Below are 13,443 nucleotides of genomic sequence, written 5' to 3'. Positions count from 1 at the left end.
TCTATAAAAAATCTTCTTAAAGGCTAAACAAATGCTAGAAGTTCCTGGTGATGCAAGTCCAGGGTGGCTGATCCTTTTCCTCTTTTCCTCTCCAAGCCCGTGGAATCACACCTGAGCCACTCAGTGGCGTTATCAACAAGAAAGGCAGCACAACTGTCTGAAGAAGCAGTGAGAAAAGGCAGGAACCGGCGAATCAATTAATGTAATTTCCTTTCAGAGAAACAACTTGAGCAGCAGCACATGCGAACTAATACCCATACATGGAGCCTTGAGTGGTTTGGATCTTTGTCCGGTGGATACCGCCCACCTGCAAGTAAAACCAACTTCCAGCAACTCTGCCTCCAAGCCCTGCCTGAGTCCCTTGGAGAAGGCCTGGTTCCCAAGCCAAGCTCCTGCCACACTCAAGAGCCTGCCTGCCAACAGCTCAGGATGTGCCAACCAGCGCTCCCCGGAGCAGCTGGCTCTAATTATCCAGACCCAGCTGGAAGCTCTCGGCAGGCACTCCAGATCCCCGGCCTGGTCGGAAACCCAAGGCTGAAACAAAGACAGCCCTGCAGCAGTGCCGCCCCTCCACAGAAGAGACTCCGGGGGCTGTTGGAGGCAGCCAGGAGGCAGACTGGGGAGCACCTTCCAGGGAACAGCTGCGGGTCTGGGAGACTTGCCCACACCCCAATTTTCAGAGCCTCCATCATCTCAACCAACAGCCACCAATTATTGGGCACCTCCAGCCTGCCGGGTTCTTCTGCTTCACAAGCTAATAGAATCCTCCCAACAACACAGGGAAGCAGGAATTCTCCCCCTTTCACAAACGAGGGGCCTGAGGCTCCAAGAGGTTAACTAACTTTCCCACAACCACAGGAAGCGCCAGGAGTGGGCCTAGACCAGGTCTTCTGGGCCGCTTTTCTCTCCCCCGGGTGTGCTGGCCTAGGAAAGCTCACCATGGCTAAACGGCCTGGCAGTCAGGCACGCGCTTTGCAAATCCATCAGAAATGACACCTCCAAACCTGAAAGACAGTCGACTGAGGCAGAGGGGCTGGGAACATTTGGTGGTCCACCACGGAGTCTCCAAGAACAAGCATACGCATGGAGAAACCAATGCTCAAGGGCACAGAAGTGAAGATCTGGGACAGAAAATGCCAACTTGGAACAGCAGGAAGCAGAAGGCCCCCGTCCTCCTTACAACTTTCCAAGGAAAAGCGTATATGAGTGTTTGACCAAGCAAAATTCTGAATTAGTTATTATTTCATACCAATAACAGTACAATTCTTTTCATAATATTAATAGCAAACACTTATATAGAGCCCAGTATATCCCAGATACTGTCCCAAGTGCTTCACGTGCCTTAACTCATTTAATTCCCCAACACCCCAGGAGGGAGATAATATTATTTTCTCTGTTAAAAAGGCGAGCACATTGAAAAAGAGGTTAAATAACTTGTCCAAAACCACGAAACTAATAAATTGTGGAGCCAGAATTCAAAGCAAGTTAGTCAAGCTCCAGAATCCAGGCTCTTAACGTCTACAAAAAACTGTCTCTCAAACCCAACAAGCATTTATTAGGCAGGACCTATGCTTAGTGCTTCCATATCTATTATCTATCACGGAATTTATCCTTCATAGCAAATGAATCTCTTAATTTGGAGTCATAAAGTCCTCATATCACTTCAGAATGGAGTTAACTCTGCAGGAAAGCAGAGATGCTTGGAAACCTCCACCTATCTCGCCCCCTCCCTGCTCCCCATTTTCCTCTAGGGATTTGATCGCTTGAATGCTAAAGAGCTGGAAGGCCCGGGCAGCTACTGTACACGCTGACTTGCCTGTGGAGGCCTCCTTGAGGCCAGCTCAATAGTTATCAGACTTCACAGTGAGGAAAAATTACTATACAAGGCTGTAGGCCCCAAGCCTGGAATACTTCAATAACAGTTTCTACTCTGTGAAATCTTCCCTAGTCCTACATACAATTTGCAAAGCAATCTTTCACAAGAAATCACCAATGAGCCCCCACTGAGCCATTCCCCGCCCCCCTCCCCGCTGCGGGAAGGCTATGTAGTTGCCCGGACTCCGGGCTGACCTCCTCCGGGGAGGGGCAGGAACCTCAGAGGTTTCCTCTTCATTTGCAGAGACAGAAAATGAAGCCCGTGAGAAATGAATTGCCCAGAATTAAAGGGCAAGTTAATAAGGAGCTAACCCATTCTCGTCCTGGGTCCAGCATGGTTTCCTACTACACTGCGCTTTTATTCTCCCGTAGTTCCTCCTTCCCGCCCCCCCAGGGCCTAGTTGAGGACTATATTCAACTCACATTTATTAACTAATAACAATAGCTAACAGTGTGTGAGTGCCTCCTACGCGCCAGGCACTGTAGAAGGAGCTTGGGCCACATAATGACTTCCGTGAGCCCTAGACACTTGGCCTTCATGGGCCCCTTCCTCCATTTAAAAATAAAACAAAATTAAAAAATATATTCAGGGCTACTTTGGGATAAAGAAAACACATTAATATTGTATATTAAAATATTTTATTTGACCTAACGGTTCATTTTTTATCTTCTGATTTTAAAAGAAATATTTTCGTCGGCCCCTAAAAATATTGGGTGCCTGCTGGCTAAGTTGGAGCTACTGGCACTCTACTTGCATTATTATCTCATTTAATTTCCCATACCAGCAATGTAGGTACTATTTTTTATGTCCATTTTACAGATTTGGAGGCCGAACGTTAGCCATCCTACCCAATATCACAGCAAAAGGAACATGGGTTCAGGATTTGACCCCAAGTGTCTAACTCCAGAATTTGTTGTATTCTGGGCCCTACTAAGTTCAGTTTAACCATCCGGGGCCTCTCGTCCTGCTGTGTTCCAGGCCAGATTCCCAAGCCGGGCTTGGGAGTCACTCCTGCAGTGCCTTCACCTCCTGCACCTAGCTGCCCCACGGCCGCAGGTGGGCAGCCCAGGTAGGTAGAGGCTGGGAAGACAAGCCAGACCCACCACGTGGCCAGGGCAGTGGCCAGCCCAGGGAAGGACAGGACGGCACTCTCTCCTCTTGTTCCTGTCTGGTGTCAGGGGCCAGCTCGTCCTCCAGGACAGGTGGCTGCTGCTCCCACACCGGTGCTGGCCAATACGGACCCCATGCTAAGGCTGCTCCAGAGAGTATGCCCACAAATCTCAGGGTCACATCCCTGACCCTCACCGCCCTCCAGCCAGAGCCAGCTCGACTCGCAGGTCAGCTTCGGGTGAAGGAAAGAATGTCCCCAACATTCACACTGAGACAGCAGGCTACGTACCCTTCACGCCCTGTCCACGGGTAACCTGCAGGAGGGTACATAGGTGACCCTTCACTCCCTGTCCCTGCAACCCTGCAGCAGGGTATGACGTGACCCTTCACTCCCTGTCCACAGGTAACCTGCAACCCTAATTACTGTGAGAAGACAACTGCAGCTCAGAGAAGGTATATGAGTTGCCTGGTTGGCACAGCAATTCTTTGTGTGACTCCAAAGCCCAGGATTTCCCACTATAAATGCTACCCCTCAGCAGAGACAGCCCCTAAAACGGGGCACTCCAGTTGATGGCTGACCATTAGCACCCCACGTTGAGAGCCTCATTCCTCCAGCTAGACACGGCTTCTCTGTTAAAGTGCACATACCACGAGGAAGAGTACACAGGTTCTCCCCTTTGGTGAAATCTTCCCTTAGTGATAACAATGCACTGATAACAAGACACATTTTAGTGGCGGTTCAGAGTCAGCAAAGCGACTTTTCATACATAACTTCATTTGATCCTCACCACAGCTCCATAACCTAAGGATGACTCTCCCCACTTCACAGATGAGGAAACCGAGGTTCAGAAAGGTGAAGTGATTAACCAAGGCACAGAACAGCCGGGCGCGGGCCCCAGTCTGCACGACCCCCCCTTCCAAACCCCTGCACCCCCCCACCACCACCACCCTGCTCTGCCTCACTCGGGCTTCAGTCCTCTCTGAGTCGTGAGGCTGGCGAGGGAATTACGTCAGTGGGCACTGGGGGCAGCTGTAGACTATTTTACCTTGGTTCCTTATTGGGTTCTGCACCCCCCTCCTTCCCCCCAACCCCCCCAACCAGGCGTGCAGTGCCCAAAGGATTTGTCTCTACCCAGACCTGCCAGCAAGCGGACGGAAGGACATGGACCGAAGGCTGATAAGACGACAGGACTGATAAGGCTGAGAGAGCACAGAGACCAATCTGGGCGGAGAAAGTCCCCAGCCACAGGCACCAAAGAGGGCCACCCCCACCCCCACCCCCACCCTGTTCCCAGCAGTCCACAGGTGGGACCCCGAGTCCACACGCCCAGCCCCTCGGCCGCAGGCTGCTTTCTAGCAGCTCCTGCTTTTTCCTGCTCTGGGACAGCCCCAAACAGAACAGCACAAGCGCAGGGGAGCCGGTGGCAGTTGCCACAGGAAACATCCCTCTGTTAGCAACACCTCTTCAGCACAGGCCTAGAATTTTCCACACCGCCACCAGGTTCATTTCTGAAGGAAGCAGCCTCTTAGCCACGCACGCCACCCGCTCCTATTCCTCCCAGCCTGTGGGCTCACCCACGTCCTTCTGACACCTGAGAGGTCATCAGCAGGGGAGGGCGGACAGGAGGACCCACACTGAGCTCCATTTCCTCATCTGTGAAATGAACGGCTAAAGGGAGCACCAACTGGGTGTTTAAAAGTCACAAGTGCTTTGTTTTTTGCAGGCATACTTCACCTGGGGGTAGGGGCGTATGTGTTTGAAAGCCTCATAGAGAAAGAAAGAATCTATGACTCCACTTCCTACAAACCCAAATAGATCAAGAAAAGTTCCGAAAACAGTGCTACTGTGCCAGCTCCCCGTCATTCACTTTATATTCAACTGCTATTCACAAGTACCTCTCCGGAGTCGAGTTACACTTGAGCTTAAAACACGTCCCTCGGTTCATTCTAAGCATCATGATCATTTTCTGCAATCATAAGTTCAATGGTTTCCGAGGTATGGGACTCTCGAATCGTGGTGGTTTGATGACAGTGTTTCCTGGATGTGGCAATTGTTCAGCCTCACAGTCTTGTTTTCAAGACCTCTGGATTCTTGACCGTATATTCTTTTTGTGACCCGGGAAAGTTTTATAAAAAGAATGCCAGACAATTTGCCCTGGAACACAAGGCAGCACAGGACTGAAGTGAAAGCCCCCAGGAGAGGATCTGCTTGGGAGGCCAGTTAACAAGCCTTATTTCTTTAACCTCCAGGGAACAGTCCCGTCTGCCTGTGGCAATGGTCTGGTTCCTTCCTGGTTTAGCTCCAGCCTGAGCTGGCTCAACAGGCCTGGCAAACTCTCCTCATTGGGATGATGGCTGGGTCCAGGCAGAAATAAAGTACTGTGGACAGCATGGCATGGTGGGCCACGCCCCAGGCTCTGGAGTCAGAAAGATGTGGGTTTGAATTCAATTCTGTCACTTCCTAGCTATGTGACATCTGGCAAATTACTTACCCTCTGAGTTTTAAGAGTTGCTTCTTCTAAAATAAGGGTCATACCAGCTACTGTTCAGAGTTTTTGTGAAAGCTGATCTAATGAGCTAAAAGCCCCAAGTTCAGTACCTGGCATTACATGTGGAGGTGCCTGTTCTCAGAGCAGCCTTGACCAGTCATCTCCCCAGAAATCCCTGCAACCAGGGCATAAGCCAGTTCAGGAGTCCCAGGATCCCATGCCAGAGGGAACTTCACAGGGTTTCTCCATGTGTTCAGGGCAGGACAATTCTTCTGTGCAGGCCTATCCTTCATACAGCAGAACATTTAGCTCTTCTGGCCTCTGCTCACTAACAGACTGCCAAGCCGACCCCCACTGCCCCCAGCATGGCAACTAGCAAAAACGCCCTTTCTATCTCCAAACCCCCCTGGGGCGTTCCACAGGATCTGCAACCAGCTTCTTGCCTAACGTGAACCAGAAGTGGATGCCTCCCTAGAGATGTGCGTTCAGCGGAAAGAAGGTGTGTCAGGAGCTTCAAGGAAGGTTAGACACAGCGGCAGGTCACCCCCTTCCCACCTGCAGAACCCCAGGGTCCCCAGTGTCATCACAGGCCTCTCCTTTCAGAATCTCGTGATTCCTAGAATGTGAGTTCCTTCAGTAAAGTCCTTTAGCCTGGGAATTGTGCATATTTAACAGACTAGACATGGGGGGGGAGTCCCAATGACAGCACGTCAGACACATGTGAAAAGGAGCAGCAGGGGCCCACCGGGATCTCACCAAGATTCTTCCCTCACATGGTGAGAGGGGGCTGCCCTCCCACTCCTCTCTGCTGAACCACGTCATGAGCTGGCACCACGGGTGTGGGCTACAAGATGCCTCTACTTACTCGAAGCAAGTCCTGACAGCCACACACTGAGGTTGCAGGAAGAGGAGTCCTCGCACGCTGAGAAGAAACGTTTTAATGTAGATGACCGGCAGCACTTGTAACTTATATACACATACACACACTTGTATGTATATTTAGTTAATGAATTAATATGCATTAGTTACATAACTACAACATGTGATTTATATAGTATACAGTAATTACAATTATATATTACATTTAATTATATTAACTTTATGTATAGTTAATATAAATGCTATATATATTCAGAGTACTTGCAAATTAATAATAAATGACCTGCCTCAGAAGGAAATATATACAAGCAAAGGATACAAAAAAGGCAATTTCACAAAAGAAGTAAAATAACATGTGAAATAATGTTCAACATCATTTACAGACAAACAAGCTCCTTTTTTTAAAAACCATAGTAGTACCCTCTCGTGAGAGAAGGTGAGCACCTGATACTCTGTTAGTGGGAGTGTAAAGTGGCAAATCTTTCCAGGAGACAGTTGAGCCCTATGTTTCAAAATCCCTGAAAATTTTCATACTCTTGGACCAAGCAATTCAACTTTTAGAAATTTATCCTAAAAAAAAGTATTCTTGGGTGTTCTCAAATATTTAACTTTTTATCATTTTATTAGGGTGAAAATTAAAATCAACCTCAATAGTCAACAGTAGAGGATTGATAAAATAAATATTTCATACATAGAATGAAACAAAGCTAATAATATATTATTAAATAACAAATCATCAAATAATATGATTGCATTTTGTAAAAAAAAAAGTATGTATACGTAAAGAGCTACTGAAGTATATACAAGAAATAATATCAGCTTTGGGTGATAAATTTACAGATGATTTTCTTTCTTTGTTTCTTTTTAATTTTCTGATTTTCTATAATGTGTGTAATGCCTAAAATTTCTAAAATGTCTTTCCTGGCACTTACTAGTTTCTACTTCGTAAAATGGTCATGTATGAACATATCTCATTACCCCAATATGATACAAATTCTTTGAATACAAGGTCTAAGTCTGACTTATCTTCATAAACTCCCCATGATTAGCTTAATGACTTGAACAATTACAATGACAATTGCAATTTATTGAATGTTTGCCAAGTGTCAGGAATTGTGCCAAACTGTATCTTTTAGTACAGGTAAAATTCAGTAAACACTTGTTGAAGGAGGTGTGGCATATATGACTTTGCATTTTCTCCCCCAGCCCTTCCCCTTCTTCCCCCTTCCCCTTTTAACTATTCCATTCCTAAATAGTTAAAAGACAAGATTAGGCAGTAAATCTTGTAACACCGCATTCTTTAGAAGTCCAGCAGCCCCTCACCTGTGCCTTCCCCATCTGCTCCTAGGCCCCTCTCGTTTTGCTCAGAAAATCCGTCTCTCCTCATAGGCCAAGGATGAGGAACTCCTGTAAGCCCCTTAAATAAATGCTCATTATTCTCCAAGCTGGACTTGTCCAAGTCTGTCTTTGGTCTGACATATCCACCTTGGTTTGGTGGGAAGCTGTCACTTTTCACAGCTCCTCGCCATACTCTGAAGAGGAGGGAAAGTAGAAAGAAGGACTGACAGAAGGAGTGAATGAATAAATGCCCAGCAATCTGAAAGAAGGTGGCACCTGGAAGTGGCCTGATCACTTTTGGGGTCCCTTTTGACTCCCAGGACATTGTTGCAATCTACCAGACCCTATCTTCCAATGGGAATTGGGGGGGAGGGGCGTGGAGTTCAGAGGAGGAGACCCTATAAATTTAGTTTTTAGGAAGACAGACTTTTGGGGGAATAAGATCTCTCAATAACTCTCAGATAAAAATTTGAAATCACTTTGAAAGTTTTCTTATCAGATTCAAGAAAACTAATATTAACGTGGCACTAGCGTTCTATTGAAACATATTTGACCATGGCAATCTGAAATTCATTTTTAAAACACTTCCTGAACACCTGCCGTCACCCTGTGAAAGTGAAAAATAAATCAAAAACAAGTGTCGGGGTTTAAGATATATTTAGGGGATTTGAATCTCTGGACTGACAATGTGATAGCCAGGTCCTGAGCCTCAACAGACTCCAGCACCTACAGTCTGACTTATTGGGCTCACCACACTCAGGTAAGATGGAGTTGAAGAAGGACAACCACCACACCATGGAGCCTAGAGTGATTACAACTGAAAGTGGGAGGATTGCATCCAGCATCCATGTGGCATCTGAGCCTCCTCTTGACAAAGAGGTGCAATGGACACAACCAATCCAATGTCCACATAGAAAAGGTGGCATTGGATTGAGAAAAGTGGACATGATGGCTGATGGGTATGGGGAAAGGCAGGAAGAGATGAGAGGTGGAGGCGTCTTTGGGACATGGAGCTGCCCTGGATGGTGCTTCAGGGGCAATCACCGGACATTGTAAATCCTCACAGGGCCCACTGGATGGAATGGGGGAGAGTATGGGCCATGATGTGGACCATTGACCATGAGGTGCAGAGGTGCCCAAAGATGTACTTGCCAAATGCAATGGATATGTCATGATGATGGGAAGGAGTGTTGCTGGGGGGGGGGGGGGGGAGAGGTGGGGTGGGGGTGGTAGGGTTCAAAGGGACCTCATATATATATATATTTTTTTAATGTAATATTATTACAAAGTCAATAAAAAAAAAAGAAAAAAAAAAAACAATCTCACCCTGTTTGTGGCACAATGAGAACAACCAACAGGTGCCTAAATAACTGAGTGAAGGCAGGGTGTGAGCTCTAAGAGGATACAGGGCTACGGGGAGTGCAAGGGAGAGTATTTCTCATGAGGAAAGAGAAAGGAGGATGGAGGTGGTAGAAAATGAGACCTGGGTCTGAGAGACAGGCATGATTTCTCATTGCAGTATAGGGGGAAAGGCATTTCTGCCAGAGGAAACAGCCTGAGCAAAGGCTCCGAGCAGGGGGATGTGGAGTGTTTGGGCAAGGACAAGCAACGATGACTGTATAGAAGAGACTGCTCTGAAGTGACAGCTGAGGTAGGAAAGGCAAACTCCAACTGGATTGGAAGGCCCTGGAGCAGGCTAAGGAGTTTGCACTTAATCCTGGGAGTTATAGCCTCAGTGTGACCCCAGAAACCTTGGGCCAGTACATTAGAAGTGGCCCAGAGATTGGCTCCGATTTATTGGTCTCTTCTTGCCCCTAGGGCTTTTCTACTACAGCCCCAGGCAAGCTCAGCTCACCAAAAAGCAGAATGAGATACTGCCCTCAACTTCAAAGGTAGTGGTGTTAAGTTCAGATTGAAAACCACAGTGGTTTTGAGTGCTCCCAGAAGTAGAAATGCCAGAGCAGCTCCTTGGCACCAGCCTCTGCCCTTCCGTTCTCCAAGGGCTGGCATTCCAGAAGAGAGGCCTTCCCGGCTTTAGCTGGGACTCCCAGTTCTGCTCACCTCCCAGGAAGATGAAGAGGCAAGCCCTTGGCAAGTTATTTCAAATCAGCGAGCAGCATGGGACAATATTAAAAATATCAAGGACCCTCTGTTCAAATATTCCACCTCCCAAGGACCAACCCCGTGGGCCTGCTCCCTCTAATATCTGTGAAAATGATCCAGCCCTCTCTGGTACCCCTCTTGGAAGGTTTGGGGAGGAAAGGCAACAGGCAGCCTCGGCAGTCAGAGCGCAGGAGAGCAAAACCCCATCAGGCGGCTCACTGACACCACAGCTTCTTCTCAAATATTTCAGTGGCATTGCATATCCCTCCCTCCCTGCCTTCCGCCTCTCTCTCACAGGCTCCGAATGTGTCTTTCTGCGTCATCTTCTCTCAGTTCTTCCGTGTGTGTGTAGTGTGTGGATGTGTTGTGTGTGTGTAATGTGTCCCTTTCTCCCTGTTTCAACTTTTCTGGAAACTATTGCTCCATCTGCTATCTCCCTCTGTCTCTCTGTTTGTTTCTCCATGTCTCTGTCCCGTTGTCTCTGTATCTAGACTTCTCTGTCATTCTCTCTCCCTCTGTCTCTACATTCGTCTTCGTGTCTCTCTCATGTCCCTGTCTTTCAGTCGCTTTCTGTCTTTTCTCTCGGTATCTCTAGTTCCATCTCTCTTTCAACATCCCTGTCCCTCCAGCCCTCTTCTCTCGGCTTACGTTACTCAAATTGCAGTAAGGAATCGAGCAGCTCAGCTGTGATCCTGAACACCAGGCTTCAGGGGGTGCCCGGGTAGGGGCCTGCGAGGGGCGCCGCGGGGAGGGCCCAGGGCGCGGGGGCCCGGCCTCACACGCGACTTGCCAGCCCCGCGCGCCGCGCCCCGGGTCTCCCCCACCCCCCAGCCCCGCTCGCCGAGGGTCCTCCGGCCGCAGCCCGACCCTGGCCATCCCCGTCCCCGCCAAGAGAGGGGCGCTCGCCGCCCCCGGAAGGGCTATCTGCCCAAGCCAGGAGTCGGACGGGGGGAGGGGGGGTGAAAAGTTCTCACCGATAGTGAAGCTGTAGCCATCGATGCTGAAAGTAGCGCTCCGGCATTTTTTGAAGCCCTCCTTCCTGTTGCTGGCGTCCGTCATGGCTCGGCCGGCGGCGGCCCGGGAGCCCCCCGCGGCGGAGCGCGCTCCCCGGCGCCCGCTCCCTGCGCTCGGCGGGTGCCCGCCCCTGGCCGCGCCGCGCGCTGTCCCCGCCGAGCCGCGGCGAGCCGGGCGAGCCGAGCGCGCCGGCTGCAGACGCGGCACCGCAACGGCACCTACCGCGCTGGGCACACGGCGGGCTCAGCGAGCCTTCGCGACTGCCATCTCCAGTCCCAAACGCCAAATGCCGCGGGAGCGGTGCTCCTGCAGGGCGGCGAGGCGCGCGCGCGAGGGGGTCCGGGGTGCTGAGGAGTCGCGGCCGAAACCCCTGCCTTTCCCCCTCTACCCTCTGGGAGCCTCTGAAGCCAGCGCGCTCCAGGCACGTCTGTTTTCTATTTCGCCTTCGCCTTTCCCTCTCAGGAGGCTGGTGGGGTTTGGGGACCCAAGGGAATGCTGAGATTTGGCGTCGTGGTTCTTCTAGATATGTTTTCTCTGGCAGGCCAGAACACTCCCAAAAAGCACATCAACAGATGGAAAAGCAAATATCTAAGCCGTTTGATGCTGCCAAAGTTTACTCCAAACAAGGAAGTCAGGAAATCGCCACGCCCACTTCCTCCCAGCATCTGTCCCCATAACGAGCGTGGTGCCCCGACAGTATTACAGTCCCTGGCCAGAATGTGATCACCAAAGTAACCCATGTTTGTGGACAGGCCCTTTTACACAGAGGCTAGAAGATGGGCAATTTTCAGCCGCGCTCTAGCCCCATTACAATCCATTCCAAATGGCTTGCTCGCATTCTTTAGAATTTCATTTTGCCAAATATGGCAGACTCCTGGAATTTGAGAACAGAGATCTTACAAATCCCATAGCTAATCTGCTTGTTACAGATGGGGAAACTGAGGCAGAGAGGGGCTTGACTAAGGACCTACAGCTGGAAAGTGGCAGAGTTTGGACGTAGAAATTTCACTTTATGACACCAACTGGATCATTGGTTCTTCCGGTACATGAAAGGACTGATTTAGGCTTATATAGAGAAAATCATTCCCGCCAACCAGCAGTTCTGGAGGCTCTGCTATTGCAATGCTCTGTGTCAGAGGCTGGAGGTGCCCATGTGAAAAACGCCGAGAGCGGAGTCCCATGGAAGAGCAGACAAGCTCCGCCCTGTGTGGCCTGTGGAACGGCAATGCTATGCTTAGGCTATCATGGGAGCACAATTAGTTTAACCTCATTTGTTGTGAGGGAATTTCACACAATTAACTAACACTTGCCAATATTAAGAGTCGATCAGATGTATTCCTAAATGGTTCTAGTTGAGTTTAGAGGGCATGGGATCCAAACATCTTGAAAATCTACTAAATTTGAAAGCCTCTCAAAAAGAAAAAAAAAGGCACATATACACACACATGCAGGATTCAACATACCATTTCAGTGGACCCATAAAAACACCAAGCCCGCTCGAACTCTGGCCATTACATGTCTCAGGAATTTAATCTTCTTCAAGGCACCATATTTTTTAAAGAAATGGGCTGTGTGTCCAAGTGAAGTTGGAACTTCAGTTATAAATTCTCAGTGAAAACCTAGAACCACACTCATATTAATAATTTGGTTAGGTAAGTGAGCAGATTAATGAACCTAAAAGGTAGGGTACCTCATGTAATACAGAATGGCATATCTCAGCATGGGAGCCAGAGAGTGATTCAAAACCACGAAACTCTTTTGAGACTACAATATTGGTTACAACGCAGAGGCATGAAAAGGACTCTACAGAGAGAAAGACCTGGGGCTGCAGTCTAGCTCCCCCACTGACCAACAAGAGGCTTGATCTCCCTGAGTTTCGCTTTCATCTTACAATGAGAATTAAGTAAGATAAAGAGTGTGAACCCCAGGCAGGCAATGGACATTCTGTTATTGCAATCATCAGATGAATCCCAAGTTAGGTATGTAGACACTGTAGAAAAATCTTCTCTGGGAGGAAAATATATTTTAGTTATTGTTACACCATTAATGTTATAAGTAAGGAGAAAACAAACATTTTCTATGATTAAAGGTTGCAGTAACAGCCAAGTTACTTGCAGATCCCACTGTCCTATATTTCTTCCGTTTTCCCAACCCTTCACTCAAGCACATGCCTTCTTTTAATGTAAGTCCTGGAATGAGAAACCTGAAAGCCCTGAGTTGTAGTCTCCCATCGTAAATTATCAAGGAAAAAAAAAATTCGAATGCAATGGAAATTTTTCCTTGAGTGAGTGAAATTAAAACTTGGCACTTAATCACTTTTAGCAGAAAAGCTCTTTGAAATATAACCTATAAAAATAATAACAGTGTGATCATTTATCCATCCCCTAAAGACTGGTAAAAATAACTTGCCTGAACAATTAGAACTGTTTTTAAACCGCTTATCCCCAGAATCATTATCTCTCTCCCTGGTTTTAGAGACTACACACCTACAGAACCACTAAATGCATTGCTTCAAGTGCAAAGCCTTTCAGCAGCCCTCTCAATGCAGGGCTCTTCCACCAAACCAGGTGAAGCTGAATGCTAACGTTACATAAGCCAAGAGAGAACTAGTTCAAGACTAAGATAAAAAAGAAG

The 13,443-nt window shown here is 48.3% G+C and overlaps 1 protein-coding gene across 5 annotated transcripts in view; it reads right to left on the bottom strand.

The window, feature by feature from the left end:
* PDE1C (phosphodiesterase 1C) overlaps positions 1 to 13,443 on the bottom strand; it is a 749,644-nt gene that overhangs the window by 580,656 nt on the left and 155,545 nt on the right. Inside the window, exon 1 of one of the 5 annotated variants that reach the window (XM_012527091.4) lies at positions 10,770 to 10,892. The exons of 3 other annotated variants lie outside the window; for them this stretch is intronic. In XM_012527091.4, coding sequence (XP_012382545.1) covers positions 10,770 to 10,854 — 85 coding nt within the window. In that variant the 5' untranslated portion in view covers positions 10,855 to 10,892. Of the gene's footprint in view, positions 1 to 10,769; positions 10,893 to 13,443 lie in introns of those variants that run through there. One more of the 5 variants, XM_004463301.5, reaches the window with a different exon arrangement.

This window comes from Dasypus novemcinctus, chromosome 5, assembly GCF_030445035.2.
Source record: "Dasypus novemcinctus isolate mDasNov1 chromosome 5, mDasNov1.1.hap2, whole genome shotgun sequence".
Classification (NCBI taxonomy): Eukaryota; Metazoa; Chordata; class Mammalia; order Cingulata; family Dasypodidae; genus Dasypus; species Dasypus novemcinctus.
The sequence above is the reverse complement of the archived record's forward strand: the minus strand, read 5'-3'. Positions and strand labels throughout refer to the sequence as shown.